At 37.1% G+C, this 18,431-nt stretch overlaps 1 protein-coding gene across 1 annotated transcript; it reads left to right on the top strand.

Moving 5' to 3' along the window:
* Positions 1 to 4: 4 nt before the first annotated feature.
* Positions 5 to 8,587, top strand: LOC140141840 (uncharacterized). Its single transcript, XM_072163708.1, has 5 exons — positions 5 to 1,454; positions 2,096 to 2,273; positions 3,313 to 3,448; positions 5,377 to 5,492; positions 8,028 to 8,587. Exons 1-5 carry the CDS (start codon positions 568 to 570, stop codon positions 8,094 to 8,096), a joined length of 1,386 nt encoding a protein of 461 aa, XP_072019809.1. The 5' UTR covers positions 5 to 567; the 3' UTR covers positions 8,097 to 8,587.
* Positions 8,588 to 18,431: the final 9,844 nt, after the last annotated feature.

Genomic DNA, 18,431 nt, shown 5'->3' with positions numbered 1-18,431 from the left:
AAAGAGCCTCCCGGCTAGCAAGAATCGGAGTTCAAAGGCTCGAGAGGAAGTTAGGTTATCTATGGACTTGGAAGAAAATAAAACAATAGGGAAGAGAATCAAGATCAGGACACTCCTAGGAGTTAGAAATAATGCCACTACCAAGTCACATGACCCTACTATCCAAAGTACTAGATCTCACGGTGCTACACGTCATCATCAGTCCAATGCAAAAACAAGTGTAAAAAATAATGTGCCTGCTACCAATGGTCGAAAAGAAAACCCAATCGTCAATCATCGCCAACTCTCACAAGACTTTTAAGACGTAAACGCTCGCAGGACAGGGGTAGTGCTAATTTGGAAAGTGATGGTGTAAAGTCTTCTACGTCTTCCAGTGATGCTCCCCCCTTACCCTTACCCCTTTCAAGACAGGGCACATCAAATGATAGAGGACCAAATTCTATTGGAGTCACTTCTGAATCACCATGGGAAAGGGCAGGTTATGAGGAATCCAGGAATAGGAAGGATAACTTACCACCAGGAGACTCAGATAACACCCCAAGTCTTCCAAATAATCCCACACCATCTATGCCTGTTAGTAGTAGTAGTAGTCACTTCTCTTCAGCTCGAGATGGACTCTCCATGAATCGATCTTCAAGACCAGGTTCAACTCTCATCGATCTAAGTCCCAGAGAGAATTCTTCAAGTACTACGAATCCGAGACGTTCTCTTAACAACGACGTGAATGGAGAGTCTTCACCTAGAGATCCGTACAGTACTTTAATTGGTGATCTACGAAGGAACAGTAGTCCAGTACCCCCACCTAGAACATCGGCCTCATTGGGTGCAAGAGACTCTTTGTTGAATCACTCAACATCACGAGAATCACCACGACAACCAAACAGTGTGTTTAGACAACATCTCAGGCAAACTACAAACGAGTCGCAGGATTCATTACCAACACAACGTCAGCGGGCAAATTCTGAGCAGCCACGCACATCCTCACCTCGTTTCCGAAATCTGTTGTCTCGTAGAGGTAGTTCTAGTAGTAATTCTAGCAGAGATAATTCTCAAAACAATGACAATACAAGTAGTGGAAACAACGAAGGGAGGCGAAGTAGAAGTAGCTTCTGGAGAAACTCCATCTTCAGCAGATTAGGAAGTGCGGAACGACGATCTCGCAGCCGCTCTGAAAGCGCAGCATCCAGTCAGTCCAACTCTGCTCAAGAAAGTCCAAGTGCATCTCCACAACCTCCAGCAGGTGGTACAGACAACAACCCTGACCCAGAAGTACCAGGATTCCCATTCAGGCGAGCACCCATGAGCAGGGATCGGGGCAGAGGTTTCAATCGGAATGATTCGACAAGTCGAGACACGAATGGGCCACGTATCATCCGGCTTACTCTTGGACCATCAGGTGCCGATATTGGAAGGTTGTTGTCGGCAAGAAATCAAGATGGACCTTCCTCATCAGGGTAAGTTATTTTTGAAGTAGAGATCATGGACGAAAAAGATAACAGACTGCGTACAGGCAGTCAAAGTCTCAGCATCACCCAATAATGAGGGCCAATTGTTCCATGAAATGCGACAGGCAAAACTGCTATGTACTTACCGCATATTTTTACGGTCTATCGCATAATCGTAAAGGCACGCATCGCTCTATCACGTATACATGAAGGCACGCAATGCTGGTGTGAATGCAAACATTTCTTGTTAGACAAGGCACGATAGAACAATCGGCCCTCATGAATATGCGAGAATTCACAGCATACAATGCACAGGGACTTTGACTGTTGATACAGTGTACATGGTCTGTAGTAGTCTGTTGTAGAGATACATATTTGGGCCAGTTCTCATGTTTGATATTGGTTTGAAAATTATATAACTTGGGTTAGTAAGATTAGGAAAAATGTTTTGAACATTTTCAACAAAAATGTTTACCAATTTTGTTTGTCTGTCAATGCTTAAAAATATCATTATTTTGCAATGTTTTGTGCCAAATATTTAAAATGTTCAGAAAATCAAATATTACAAAAACATTTTGTGTTTGCTGGGGGGTTTTGTACAAGCTTTCTGATTCCATTGAAAATTCATCCTTTGGTATTTGTATATACAGGGCCACAGGCAGCGGTACCAGCAATGAAGAAGAGTTAGGCATGCAGATAGCTCTAATAGGATCACCATTGATGTCTCCACCAGTAGATCTCACCACCATACCACCCAGGCTACTACTTAGTTTTCTGTTGCAGGGGAGGAGAGAGTTGGGCAATGAATTTGTTGAACTTGTGTTAGAGGTATGTACAATATCATTATGAGTTTGGCATAATGACGAAAAGCGATTTGTCTTGTTGTTAATAAAAGCATTAAATCATGTTACACATGATTTCTCTTGAATTAAGAGGACAAGGATTAGACAGCGAGCCACTGCACTAGTACCTATAACTCTGTATCTTATCATGATGTATGAATCAATTTCACCATTAATTAATTGATATCGTCATTGGGCAGGAAAAACCTCATATGTACTTTTGGGCCTTGTAGACTTTATATTGAAGAGGTTGCTTCATCCATGTTTATGGGCCAAAAGTATATATATATGCTGCCCTCTGGGCCTAGTCTAATGTATCTGTGGGATGAGCTTTTTGACGAGAATAGACTACCTTTCATTTCTCAAGGTATCACTGTGATCAAGATGAAGAATTTTATTGAGATATACGATTTAGGCTATTTTCACATCTGAGGATGTCGGACGTGAGATTTTTGTGTGGTGGATTTGGAAAAAAATAAAACTGCGGAAAAAAATGAAAGTTACTCAATCCATCGGGAATAACGTACAAAAAGTGGGCAATTTACTAATGCGTGCAAGGGCTTTAAAACAAACTATTAAATTAAGATAGGCCTTTAAACATGATTTTAGGAAGTAGAGGAATCGCTATTTAGCATTCTGCCAAAATTCTAACGATGTGTCATCAGCCCCTGAACATTTTTAAAGCAAAACCTCCTATGTACATGTAATCTCTTGGCAGTTTTGTTTTAAACATGTTCAAGGGCCATAAGTACATAGGTTTTCCTGCCCAACAATGATATGATTTGTTTAAGTGATAAAATTTGAAAAATAATTTTGTAAATTATAACAACATGAACTTTTGCCAACTTGGGGGGGGGGGGGGGTTATTGCTGTTGCTGACTATATGGCCAGAACCAATAAGCAGCCAGAATGTAATCAATAGGTTAAGCATGCTCCTATCACCCTGATCTAGAATGCCACTGATGAACATTTTCATAATTTTGAATACCACAAAATTTTATGTTTCACTTATTTTCATTCTTCAGAATCTACTGTTAAGCATCTTGGCACGTCACATGATGGAGGTCGGAGGTCAGGTGGGAGGCAGCGGAGCTCACCCGCCTGCTACACAAGAAATGATTGATAAGCTAGAGGGATTTATTGTGGAACAGAGTCATGTTGGTAAGTATCTAGAGGTCAGAGGTCAGATGGAAGGCAGTAGAGCTCACCCACTTGCCACTCAAGAGATGATAACTATAATGTTTTGCAGTAAACATTTGACGAGCACATATTTTAAGTGTACATCCTGTATTTACTGGGTTGAATCCCCATCTGTCTCTGATTGGCTGCTGAGGCGATCTGTTGTTGCCGAGTGGAAATTTATGAATGAACCTTTGCGCCGTATGCGTTGTTAGCATCAAAATTACAACATCACAGGAGTACATGCTCGTCAAAGGTTTACTGCAAAATATTATAGAGGGATTAATTGTGGAACAAAGTCAAGTTGGTTAGTAGCCAGAAAGATTGTGCTATTCCAGTTGTAGTCCACACCCCATATGGAGGACATGACCTTAATCTTCCACACAGGGAGTGTAGATTTCAAATGGAGTCCACTATTCAGGTGACCTGATGACAAGCAAACAATTGTTTTTTGCCTAAGGCCAATAAAAATGTTAAGCTGTATTGAACATAGTCCTTGAATGTATAGAGGAAAAGTTCCAAGTCAGCTATGAATACATAAATCCAATGTTCAGGGTTCAATATTTAACTGGTGTCGTGGAGCAAAATGCTCCCCATTTTGGACAACCTGCTACACAAATTTCAGCTTGTATAGCAATTTTGTACAATGTAAACATATATATTATAAGAACATCCCCTGAATAAGGTTTTCACTAAAAATTGCTACGCACATTTTTCAAAGTAAATCGAACCCTGCCAATGATGGTGATGTCTTCATAGTGCTCAGTCCCCAGTTCTATAAAGTTATAGTAGAAATACTCAAGAGACTTAATGACTAGAAAACATTTGCTCAAATGTTTTTCTACCCCGAGCAGATAAGCTACTCCCGCATTGTGGTATGATATGCTACAGAGCTGCCTGATTCCATGTATTACAGCGTACAGGCATTCACACTGGGTGTGGGCTAACACATAGCTGGTGTAGATGTACAGCAGACTGCTAACACAAATACTGACGCACTGTCTCGTGATGGTGTACAGGTTTGGTGTGGGTAGGTAAACTTAATTGGATGAGTCTACTGAACAAACCTGGTAGAGCTACCGAGCATGATTTGTTTTTAAATAACTTCATGTCTACAGATGCTATATGCAGGTGGCATTATAGAGCATGTAGTGTACTACACTAACCATCATTACCAAATATGCCAAATCCTTATGTTACATGTAGAAATTGCCTGTTTTTTAAAGCCATAATGTGCGATTTGCTCACAGCGATGGGCTATATAGTGAGTATGTATGAGTATGATTTTTTATTTTTTATTTTTTTACTTTTTAAGCTGTAAATTTCGTTTGATAAAGTCTTTGGAACTTTTTTATTTTTTTTTTTTTAAATTTATTTATTTTTATTTATTTTTTTAAATTTTATTATTTTTTTTGCAAACAAAAATTAAAAAAGTTAGGGTCGGGCCTAATTTTAGGGTAGGTCGGGTTACGCCAATCAAACAATTTTTTAGGCCTTATCTTGCAGTCATTTCTTCCTCCCAAGCTGTTCAGCTGTAGGTAGGCGTGTTCATCGCCACTTTTTCAATATCATATATCGCCAGCAAAAACATTTTATTTGGGCAAGTTTCTGTTTCGGAAAAAAACAAAACATGAAAATATTGTTAAATATTGTTAGTTTGTATCCAGTGGTGGTATTGCTGGTATATGCCATTGGCATCACTAGGTATCGTCTTCTGTGTCATCTGCCTGCTTTTCGGTTTTCAATGGAAGACACATTATTACCATCAAAATATCGTGGCCTGTCAAGCTGTTATTGCGATCGCGATAATGAAATTTATCGCGATAGACGATAATAACATTATCGTGAACATGCCTAGCTTTAGGGCCTATATCATAACACAATTTTTGTTTTGTTTTTATCCTATAAAGATGAGGATCTCAACTGTGCTATATGTCACGTGGAATATGAGCTAAGTGAGAAGCTTTCCAAGTTACCATGCAGTCATTTTTTCCACCCAACTTGCATTACTATATGGCTGAAAAAGGTATGTATCTTATGTTGTAAACAATTTGCATTGTACGCTGTTTTTAAAGTCTTTTTCTTATACTTGCAAGCAGATAAACAAAAAACATTACATTACAATAAAGCCACGATTTCTCCGTGTTACAAAATTAAAAATCTGTGGTACAAATTGGAAGATTTCTGTGATTTTCCGTTTTCCACTATAAAGCACTGAAATGTTACAACAAACATTTTAAAAGTGTATTTTGTCTTACCCTTTACTGTAGTGATGGTCAGAATCTTGCATCGTAGGCCTAGAATTAATGCTAGAATGAATTGTTTAATGGCTGATTACTGCTAAATAATCACTTTTCTTTGTTTTATTTTGCAAATCAACACAAAAGTTAGACATTTTACACAGTTTTTCACTGTTTTGTGGCATTTTCAAATTTTCTGTGAGCAAACTCTGAACTCTGGATTTTTCCGTATCACAGAGAAATTGTGGCTTTACATTATAATGGGTCTAAAAGAATTCATGACCACGTCAGGCAACCACAAAATTGCCAATCAGTTATTTATACATTGTGTAGTTAAGAGTGCAGGTAGACATAAATTAATTGGCTTATTATGTTACCAAATTGTATTTTGATCTTCAGTGTAAGCTTACATAATATAATGTGTTTCCAAATTCAATGGGTTATTCTTTGTGCAGATAATTTCACCCATCACAATTTTGATATTTTCACATGAATTTTAATTTGTTTGCTTTAGCTTTCCTTCATGATATTTTATTTGTATATTCTCATATGTTTCATTTATGATAAACAGTTCAGAATTCTCAATTTTGGTAACAGTACCGAAAGTTTAGAAATAAAAAGTGAAAATAAAACATGCTGTAAGTGATGGAGAGAGATCATACGATATCATTTGCTTGGAGATAATAATTGTCGTAAATTCTATCTATAGTAGCAAACAATAATAGGCATCAGGGTTGCCAACAAATGTTCTGCCCTGATTGCTGGTAAAATGATTGAAAAGTCACCTAATATTTCTCTTAACCATTGGTTTCTATGGGACAGGAAACTACCGGAAGTCGCAGGAGCCAATGTTGAAAAGTCACCCAATATTTTTCTTAACCATTGGTTTCTATGGGACAGAAAATGTTTGGAAGTCGCTGGGGAAATTGTCAAAAGTCACCCAATTGGGCTACTAAATGGTGGGCTTGGCAACTCTGATAAGCACCAGCAATTTGTCACTTTTGAAAGGAGGAAGATCAATTTCCTCCATTTCTGTTACCACCATGATTGAATGACCTTTGACCTCACTTCCCACCTGCAGAGATTCACTGATTATATTTAGTCAAGGCGCAGAGGCGGAGCATAATATCCTACCCTTCCCAGAATCCTTTGCGACATGATACATCCTCATTTCATCAAAGTGACACGCCCATTACTTTAAGTATATGTTCACTTTGTTTTCATGTTGAGAATAGACTGGCTAAACATGGGTGGATAGTCAAGAAACAAACATATTTTGCAAGATCTGGATGCGCTCTGTTCATTGAGGTACCATTTGTCACTATTGACTTTTAGGTTGTACTGGATAGCATATTGGTACAGAAAATTGAGAAATGCATTATGGGAAGTGTAAGATATCTCCTCTGGTTGATGTCTTGCCCAGGGCTAAGTAGTTGCCATGTGTCTATGAGCATAACTCTAGATGCTATAAGTGTGGCAATATTATGGGATTAACTTTGTTATCTTTGATTTTTGTATATTTTCTTAAAAGAGTATTTCGTGATCCTAGCATCCTCTTTTTATGATATTTTTGGTAGATACCCATGAAAAAAGCTTATTCCCAAAATGTCAGTACATTCCAATTTTGCATTTGCGAGTTGTGCATGATTATGTGTATTACACTGCTTCAAAGGCCACTGTTGTAATTTCGGGGGGGGGGGGGGATGAGGCTGTGGATCACGAAATGCCCTTTTAATTCAATATTTTTAAGATGACCAAAAAAAAAAATGCCCAGATTTTGCATTTTCTGATTTTAAAGAAATTTTTAGCCACCAGCATAAAATCAGTCGAGATTTTGATTTTGACTGAAAAAAAGCGAGCCAAGTTAATCTAAATTTTTTTTAGGGTCATTAAAATCACCTTTAGAACAGCTTTTTTTATTGCCTACAATCCCTACATGTTATCCCTTTGTTATAAAATAATTATTATTTTTAGTTTTGTAATTACTTTATTTCACAATTTTTCTGATCATCACTTTTTGTTAATATATAAAAAAAATGATGATCATTCATCATATTGCATGCTAAATTAATATCTTATTACTTGTATCATTTTACCAGTAGTATATGGAACTAATTAAAAGGGCATTGCATGATACACAGCCTCATCCCCCCACTTTTCTCAAAAAAAGTTGAGATTTTTATACCACTGGAAACCTCCAGCTACATAATGTTTATGTACAAAAACATTCTTGCAGATTAATTCATTATAGATTTATCAATTGTTCTAAATCATAACACCAATCTGAAATTCCTGCCATTTTTAATTTCTCTCCATTACAGTCTGCGACTTGCCCTGTGTGTCGATTTAAACTGACAAGACCAAGTGAGACTCCTACCGAAACCTTGTAGCTGATGACGATGACGAGGCCAACATTCTGCAGGATACAGCATCTCCATAGTCTTATTTTAACTGACCATAGCAACCATCTATGATGTAATTATGGCAACATTGCACCTGTTTTTTGGTGGAAACTGTCATGCAAGAAACCAGTAGCATAAACAAATGTGGTGGGCAAATGAGGGCAGGCTTACTTTCTGTAATAATTATCAGAGAAAATCGGGACGGTGAAATTAATTACCTTGCAGAATAACCAGGCTTGCAGGAGACCAACAGATGATATTATCTGCCACTGGTATAGGTCATCTTTTTTGATCTGAGTTGTACAATATCTTCATTCTGTTTGGAAAGTTTACACAACATTTTCTACAGTCCAACATATTGGCACAGTGTACCCAGGGTTGCCAAAAGATTTCAGGCCGAATCGCGGGTCAAATAATCGAAAAGTCGCCCAATTTTTCTCTTTACCATTGGTTTCTATGGGACATGAAACTATCGGAAGTCGCGGAGCCAATGTTGAAAAAATCGCCCAATTTTTTTTTCTTAACCATTGGTTTCTATGGGACAGGAAATTGTCATAAGTCATGGGAAAAATCTTCAAAAGTCGCCCAATTGGGCTACCAAAACGCGGGTTTGGCAACCCTGAGTGTACCCTTGAATATAAAGTGAGATACATTGCATAACAACCAGATCAGCAAGAGAGTAATGCAGCCAGCAGACTACACATAGACATATCACCTAGACTTATGTGTGCCCATCCCTTACCACAGCGGGACGTGAAGCCACATATCCATGGTGATTTTGATGGGATGACTAGAGTTATTCTTGAAGAAATTCATCAGGTTTGTGTGATACAATTAACATAATGTTCTTCTTGTCAAAACCAATTCAATTTTTTACTGACCTGACAGTTTCGGCCATCTTGGTCGAAGGCGATCATCGGAGTGATGGTACTTGATCCTTCCTTCTGGTTGACTGGTCAACAACAGAGGGCGCACTAGTGCCCAGAAGTGGATCGTATACGTGACTGACAAAATGGGCCCCCTCATCTCTGTTCTCGATGATGGCCTTCGACCAAGATGGCCGAAACTGTCAGGTCAGTAAAAAATTGGTTTTGGCAAGAAGAACATTATGTTAATTTAATGACTAGAGTTACTTGGTGGGGAGAAATATCGCATACAATGTCTGGAACATGTCAACTCAGAAGTACAGAGTAAATTGACCTCGGAAACGGGAGGTATGAGAATAATTATTTCAGTGCAATGCGTGTGTAAATGCTTCTTTTGCGCACTAACTGCTGCGCGATTTGTACTTGCTGAGCACACCACGCTTTTTATGAGTCCCATTTTTTAACACACAGTGCGTGTGATGCAAAGCATCAACCCCCGATGCTACAGATTTGGTATGTATTTCTAGGTTGAAGCAGTATAGCATAATTATTGGGCTATTCCAACCACACTAACCCCTGTGAAAGATTTTGGAAATATTTTGAAACAAGGGAAGAATTAATTACAGGGATATGAGAGCTCCTCTTTTCAGCTGATTTCCTCTTTTTTTGTTGCCAAAATTTACGTGTTTTGCTTTTATTTTCAGCCCATATTTGGCGTTTTTACCCTGATTTTACACTGTTTTTAGTGATTTTCCTCGTTTTTGGTCTGTGGCCTCTCACACCCCTGTAATTAGCAGCTCCATTTGAAACTCACTCTCCCTTAGGGGGAGATTCAGGTTGAATGTTTCTCAAAGGGTGTATGAAATTCAAATGGGGCTGCCTAATGTGCCAAATTCATCTGAAATTCATACTCCCCATGTGAATGATATTTCCAAACTCTTCCACAGGGGTAGTGTGTACTTTGAATGGAATAGCCCATTGAGCTGATAGCCACTCCTTCCCTCAAGTTATGGTACAGTTTACCTCATCGAATGTATAAAACGTGGGATTTGTTGTAGCCTATATTTGTAAAATAATAAATTTCTATACATTTTTTTTAATACAAGAATCTGAAATAACCTTGCATCTACATGTATTGTTAAATACTAATAGGAGATGTTATTATAACAAAAATTATTATCTATACACAGAAAGGGAAACTAAAATACATTTTCTAGATAGAGATACTCGGTTTTGTATAATTCGATATATATTACTTTGGATAATAGAGACTGTCTGTGAACGCAGGTGTAACCGACTACAAAAGTGTTTGTTTATACATTTATATTTATACAGAGTAGCCTCATCGGCACTTGTCATGTGTTTGTAATGTTCACACTGTCTACACTTTACATTTACCGTATTGTCTGTAATGGGCGTTGCATTTTTCCAAAAGGGGGCTTTTATTGAAGGTGAATTGTTAGATAAATAAACTTAAAAATCAGGTTAAATTTCCCAATGGTGCTCCTGAAGAAAGGAGGGATTTACAGCTATACTAATACTACACCATGGCGGTGCTCACGAAAGTCAAGTGGAAAATGATATTTTTGTGGTACATCATTGAGCAAGAATCTGGTGAAATTCTACCATAATTAGGCATACAATGGAATGGTTTGAGTCATTTAGTGATCGTCACTGACAAGACTGACATGACTGATGCAAGTTTTAAGCTTGCTCACATGATAAAGCATGCAAATTGGAGGGGGGGTGTTTATTACAGACAATACGGTATTTGAGTATGGTGCATAACCTCTAATTGGTGGTATGATCTGTCCTATGAAATACAAATGAACACAGGTAAATCCATTTTCTGAAAATCTCAATCAGAGATTAGTATTGTCTGCTAATCCAAAACATGGACTCTCTATTTAATATTCAACAGGATTAAACATACTTTGTTTGGCTTATAATTGGCAAAAAATGATTCAGGTTTTTGTTACTCAGCCTAATAATTTCTGCTCATTTGAATTCATGCACATTATAAGTATGTATCTGACCATGGTAGGTATTATAGAAGGAGAATTCACGAACCCAGTTCCCTTTGTACTATGATCGTTATGAGTCGATACTGAGCAATCAGGTATGAATGGTGCACTATCGATTTGCTAAGCTTCTTATCTATTGAGCTTGGCCGGTTATGAACCACTGTTATCGCGACTTCTAAGCAGAATGACGTCATTTTTACCCACAAAGCATTGTGGCCATGACCATAAACAAAGGAAAACGATTTACTTTCGGTAATTTTATAACGCCAATATTTCTTATGGCCAAGCTTGGCGGATCATAGAAACAACATTGCCAGTCTTGGAAAACCTTTCCAAATCATTTCCACTGGTTTAAAAGTCCCGCAGACACCCGCCAGTATTACTAATCATGATCAGAAAAAATACATAAATTCACCGTAACTTTGGAAGGAAATGAGGGAATTCGATCAGAAACACAATGACGCAATCGAAGATCATGTGACCGATGCAAAGGGGCACTAATACCATCCATTTCCGGTACTGGTCACCTGGGGGGTCTGTTTAAATTAAATTTTAAAATAGATGATCGATATTGTCGCATATCGATCATAAACATCAAAGGATGTGTTTGAGGGACTGCACTGATTAAATCCATTCAAGTGATGACTCGCGTTGAATAGCGTAATCGGCTTAACCCTATTGAGTGGATTAGGATTTTTCTGTGGAACCTCCTTCTAGAATACCTACCATGATCTGACGATATCAATCCGCACTATAAATATTTCAGCCAATTTTATTTCAAACAAAGTATAGAGCAAGATATGGCCATATATGCGACAAAAAGTAAGATATTTTTAATGCAATGTATATGAAGCCTGTCACATAAATATGTTTATTCCAAGTTTTGAGTTAACATTGGTCCAGCAATTGAAATATTTGAAGCAAAAATTTGTATTTTCGAAACTTATATTGTGAAATTTCTATCCATGTAAATTGTGTGCACATAAACATAAAGCTTACATTGTGCTAATCCCTAGGTTAGCCATGCTATGTGAGCTTGCTCCACGCTCCCCCAGTGAAATATTTTCCATGGGAGTATGAATTTCAAATGGATTTTAGCACATTAGGGCGAGTTGGAGCCTTCAGGTCATATTTGTTCAGTTTTGAGCACAAACACTGCTAGCTCAGGCACCGCTCTGATTCGCCATAACCAAATGTATTTGAAACTCACCCACCCTTTGTGGAGCTGCATGTTTTTTATTCCATTTGACAATAGTGTGGACATTAAGGTCCGATTTCTCAAAGCTTGGCTATCGGTCAGGTTTCCTAAACCAGCAGGCTAGCCCTACCAATGTGGATCCATTGTATTGATTTATCTGTCTAGGCGATGGTATGTTAAGCGTGTTATAGGACTAATTGGGCTTACACCTGATGGCTTAGGAAGCCTGACCACTAGCCATGCCAAACCCTAAATGGATGATCCCACTCTTGAATAGACGTCTACTTGATTTATCATTGATAACCGATTGAGTGACATAAATGTATAATTTGGTTTCGGGTGCTTATTACATAAATATATTTACACCTGTAGAGTGTAGATAAAAAACAACTCCTGCCCAATTCAGAGAAGATATCGCACACTTCCCATAATGTATTTCTCCCATTTTAATTTCCTGCACTGATTTGCTACCTAGTGCAACATGGGTCAATTGCGATGAGATGTACCTCAATGAACAGAGCACATCCAGATCTTACAAAATATGTTTAATTTTTTTGACTATCGACCCATGTTTAACCAGTCAAAATGAAAAAAAAGGGAATCTGTTTAGTAATGGGAGTGTCATTTGATGAAATTAGGTGATAGATAATGTTGCAAAGGATTCTGGGAAGGGTAATATATCTTCTCTGTGCTAAGTCATAAGGCAGGTTATGCTCCATATCATTTACAGGTATTTGTGAGGGGAGTGTTGTGTGTAAGGTGCTTATTGCATACAGGGAGAGTCAAATGGGTCTGTACTGAACTTAATTATTTCCAAATTGTTATCTGCTGATAGGCCCCAAAATATTGTTTGCCGAAGAAAATTCTTAAATTGGTGACCCCCTATTTTTTTCGCCAGGGTGCTTGAGAATCTAAAATGTGGGAGGAAGGGCTCAAATTCATCTCATATTGATATTGCAACTCAAAAATTGCAATTTTAATGCCCAAATAGAATTGCGGTGATTTCAACTATTCTGTTTTTGTCCCAGTATAATTTTAATACTCCTATATGAGTGTTTAAATCATAAAACTTCCACATATGATACGCAACACATTAGTGTTATCATTTCCTGCAATTTTTAATGATTTGATGACTATTTTTGTTGTGGTACCAATCATTTTGACTCAACCCTGTATGTCGCTTAACTTTTGGGCCCGCTTTTGGGCTATTCCAGTTGAAATCCATTCACCCCCTGTGGAAGACATGATCTTAATCTCGTCCACAGGGTGTGTAGATTTCAAATGGAGTCATCCATTTTGATAATCCTCATTTAAAATTCACATTACCTATGTGGAAGATTAAGTTCATGTCTTCCATAGGAGGTGTATGGATTTCAACTGGAATAGCCCATTTAAGGGGGTACGACACCCCTTGATAAATTAGTGTCTATTTTGCATTTTTCTCAAAACTAATAACACAGTGGTAACAAAGTTATGTATATATAGGGGCAATTCAATTACTACACTGGAATTTCAGTGACCCAAGACAGGCGGTTTGTTATTTATGATATGAAATAAGGTACCACAAGGATGTACCTCGTTTCCTATCATATATACTGAACCGCTTTTCTTGAGACACTGACATTTCAGTGTAGTAATTGGATTCCTTGCCCCAATAATATACAGAACTTTTGTTACCAGTGTGTTATTATTTTTTGAGAAAAATGCAAAAATAGTCACAAATTTCCACAGGGGTGTAGTAACCCCTTAATGAATAGATTTGATACTTTATTTCTAATTGCTATAATTGCTGTATACATTGCTTTTGCTCAAGACATTCATACACAGTGTGAGGGATTGTATGGTATTTTCTAATTTGAGGCTTGAATATGAATAGAAACTGTTTTTGTGACTAAGGGAAGTATGAAGACAAAGGTGACTATAGAGAAAATATTTAATTTGTGTACATCATGGAACATACTCTTTGCGTGGCTGTGCGTAGTAAGCTGTTGTACGCAGATAACCTCGCATATATGGACGCGCAGAGTAGCGTTGTATGCTCGTGTATTAGCATGATTAGTTGTGGAGTAACAAGTGTAGTTGAATGTTCCACGATGTACACGAATTTGTTAATTTTTCTATAGTCTTGATACATATAAACCCTTGCATACATAAACTCCTCAAAAAAAGTTTGGAAACTTACCAAAACGGCTTTATATCAGAAAAATTTGAAATCTATTTCCATATTATTTCATATCAATACAAGCGTTGTTCTTTCCTGTCAAAATGACACCAAATTTGTGACCATAACTTATTTTATTGTTGAGTAACTGTCTTTGAAAGACAAGGAGGTCTCAAACAAAATGTGCCAAATCTGCCATTGTCTGTGCCATTTGCATCAGTAAACATGAATAAGGAATACCACACTGTTTCATTAAAACGGTTTTTGTACTGTCAGTCTTCTGCAGCCGTTGTTTTTCTTGGATGGCCACTTCTGGGTCTGTCTTTGACATCTCCGGTCTGACGAAACTTGACTTTTAGCTTGGAAATCATACTGCAGGAAAATCCAAATGTTGCCGTGATTCTGAGGTATGCCAGCCTCAAGCTGACCAATAGCGCGAGCCTTATCCAGGTCTGGTAATCGAACCATGTTTGCTTAGAAATTTCTTGCAAATGACCACTATGAAGAAGTGACCAGCAAGATAGGTTGACTTACGTTGATCTGTTTGAATCCACAAGTAGTAGAACTGCTAATCCCATCCTAGATCTTTTCATTCAACATGCAAACAACTTTTCATTCATTCTTTTATTCATGCATTAAACCACTCGTTCATTCATTCAGAGCAATAAGATGAGCGCAGATAATGGTCAGTTTCGCACATTTTCTTTGAGACCTCTCTGTCTTTCAAAGCAAGTTACTCAGCCGTGGAATAAGCTATCGTCACAAATGAGGTATCATTGTTGACAGAAAAGAACAATGTTTTCGCTGGTATTAAACAATATGGAGATAGATTTCAAAATGTTCTGATATACAACCATTTTTGAAAGTTTCCAAACTTTTTTTGAGGAGTTTATAAGAACCATGCTCTAAAGGACATGTCATGTACAACTCAAAGAGTAAGATATTACATTTATATTGAGTTGTAGTTTGGTTTGGGATAAAGGCAATTTCATCATTGGGCAGGTAAACCTATGTACTTGTGGCCCTTGAACATGTTTAAAACAAAATTGTCAAGATGTTACATGGGATGTTTTGTTTTAAACATGTTCAGGGGCCAATAACACATTAGGTTTTTCCTGACCAACGACAATTTATATGTATCAAGGATTTTATGTTAATTTCCAGGTATAATTTATTTTTCATGTGTATTATTTACTGACATTTACAAATATGATTTGTAAATATGACAATTGTTACCATTTTTACTTCAACGGTATTTTTTTAAAAAACATTTCTAATAATTTTAAGCTTGTATCTTATTTCTGAAAGTGGTCTGTACAATGTAGAAAGTATTTGAACCAAGCAGGGATTTATGTACTTTTTAACACCACCCTGCAGAATAGCTGGTTGCCTTATCTGGCTGGTAGAATTAAAGAAATGACTTGCCCGCTTGGCTAGTAATGATGCAGCATGCTCAATAAGAATCCAATATGTCAAGGTCTATTCATACTACGTCGCAATTGTGGTGCGGTGCGGTGCCGATATATCAATTACTTTTTGCCGCAACTCAAAGTTAAAATGTATTTGATATATCGCAATGCAGTAAATAGTTTGCATTACGATGTAGTGTGGCAACGCATCGCACCGCTATTTAGTCGCACTTTGCGTAATACGTGTCATTGGACTCTTGCATACGCTTTTACGCTACGTACGCACATGGTGCATGTGACATAGTTTTACTAATGTTTGCAATGTTATTAGTAAAGGTGTGTTGGATAACAGAAAGTGATTGCATAAAAGGCTGGTTCAAATGTACAAAATGTTTTATTTGGAGTTTATTTAGGAAATGAATATTATCAGTTTCAAACTGAAAAATGTTGATATATTTTTTATTAAAAATGTCTCTAGGAAGAATAGCTTATATGTCAAATTAAATATATGGGCAATTCCAAGCGTTGCGGAATGATGCAAACTGCCTTTGTACGAATTTCTTTTTGATGCAGCAGCCAAATATGTATTAACAGCACAAGGTGAATAGCATAATGTTAAAGTATTTTTGGTTAGTGAATGATTAAGGTAGGAGAAACTTTTCCAAACCACCCTAATTTCCTAATTTGCATATGCAAAGTTCGTGTTGCGGAATGATGCACACGGGACCATTATTTTTTGCACTAAAACATTTTTGACAAACTCTGTGAGTTTAGTAATCTGAGATATTAAATTTGCCACTTAATCTAAAGCTTAGGATGTAAACTGACAATTGTCAGTATCGATTTAAAAAAATTTGGGCATCGTCTCTTTATGCCAAATTTTCCGACACTAGGTCACGCTATGGAATGATGCAAGGAGCGCTATGGAATGATGCTGTGTGTAAAATCCCATAGAAAATGAAAAGCAGTCCATGTTTGAAAATAAAAATAAATAGATCAATAAATTTGAGTAAATTGTGTTTTATATACTTGGCTACTTATGTTAGCTGACAAATATCAATATTTATCCAAAAATATTTATCACCGATTTTTTTAAATCAGATAACTTGTGTTGCATGGTCACATTTTGAAACTAAAATTATGTCAATATTTTGCTAGTCTTAAATTCTTGGAAGTGAAATTTAGCACTGGGTGTTAGCCATAGGATATAACATAACAACTATCACCATCTATCAAGAAATAATCATCACTGTTTTTATTTTATCGTAAATTTAAAGAAAAAATCCTTGCAATCCATGATTCCTTATGGCGCTATGGAATGATGCAGGGGTTTTGTGGAGTTATGTCACTTACAATGGTTCAGGCAATGCTGAAACATCAATTACTGTAAAGATAATTCTGTGCAATGCATTTCAGAAAGTTCTAACCCAAAATTGTGAATATTTTTTTTTTCAAACGGGCACATTATGAATTATGCATCATTCCGCAACGCTATGAATGATGCAACTTTAATTGGTCGCTACCGCGCAAATTAGACTTTTGAAAATTATTTTTGGGTCATTGGATAGGGATGAATAAATTTGCTTTGCATTCTCGTTTCAATGAAAATCAACCTTATTTTAAAATTGCAGTGGTAATAAATGATACTTTTGCGTTGCGGAATGATGCTTTTAATCGTAAAATTGGTACTCAAACAATGCTGACGGCTACACGTTATAAAATTTGAAAATTTCTGGTGTTTATATTTTGAGCTACTTATAAACTTTATATTCACATGCATAATTTGTTTCCAAAATTTTACAGTACAGAGCAGTTGCTGTGTTTTTAGTTTTGCTGCTTTTACCAGTCAAGAATATGCAAATTTATGCAAATTAGGATGTTTTTCTAACAATGGACACCATTTCCTCCTAAAAAAGTACGCTTTTCAGAAAATATAGCTTTTAGCTACAATATGAGACCAAAATCACATACTTGACTTGATTTTTAAATTTTGACAATTTGGGCGAGGTTGCTTGGAATTGACCATATACTTGTTTTTTTGCCCTTTGTGAGGAGTGTATATAAGTAACCCACATATACAAAGTATAATAAGTGTGTTGAATAGAATAATAACAAAAGCTGCAGATTATTTTTTGTATAAGAAAATGTACATGACACAAAAAGTAAAATGAAACCTTGATTGTAAAATTGAGAGCAATTTAGACTCCTGTTTTACCGAATATTTAACTCACCAGGAGTACTTCCACTCGACCTCAAGGGCCGGTTTCTCGAAGCATGGCTAGTCAGGCTTGACTATGCCTGAGGTCAGGTGAAAGTACTCCTGGTGGAGTAAATTGCTCTCCGCTTTACAATTCAGCCCTATTTATGAATCTACATGATGAATGATTTCCAGAAGTGATAAATCCATGAATTGAATGGACCTATTTCACTTCATTTAGCTTAGGCCTGCTGAGAGTACGCAACTTTGGAGGCCAAAAAACACCTCGATTTTCCCATAATGCAAAAATATGTGATCTAAATCAAAGTGTTGACTGTGCTAAAAAGAAGATTCACAGGCAATTCTGTTAGTCCGTTAAAAGCGGCATGGGAATGTTTCCCCCCTGGTCCTCGGCTGATATGCCACTGCCCCTGTTGATGCGTACTATCCCAGCTGATGCTAAATGTT

This window comes from Amphiura filiformis, chromosome 20, assembly GCF_039555335.1.
Source record: "Amphiura filiformis chromosome 20, Afil_fr2py, whole genome shotgun sequence".
Classification (NCBI taxonomy): Eukaryota; Metazoa; Echinodermata; class Ophiuroidea; order Amphilepidida; family Amphiuridae; genus Amphiura; species Amphiura filiformis.
This window is presented reverse-complemented; position numbering and strand designations above follow the sequence as displayed.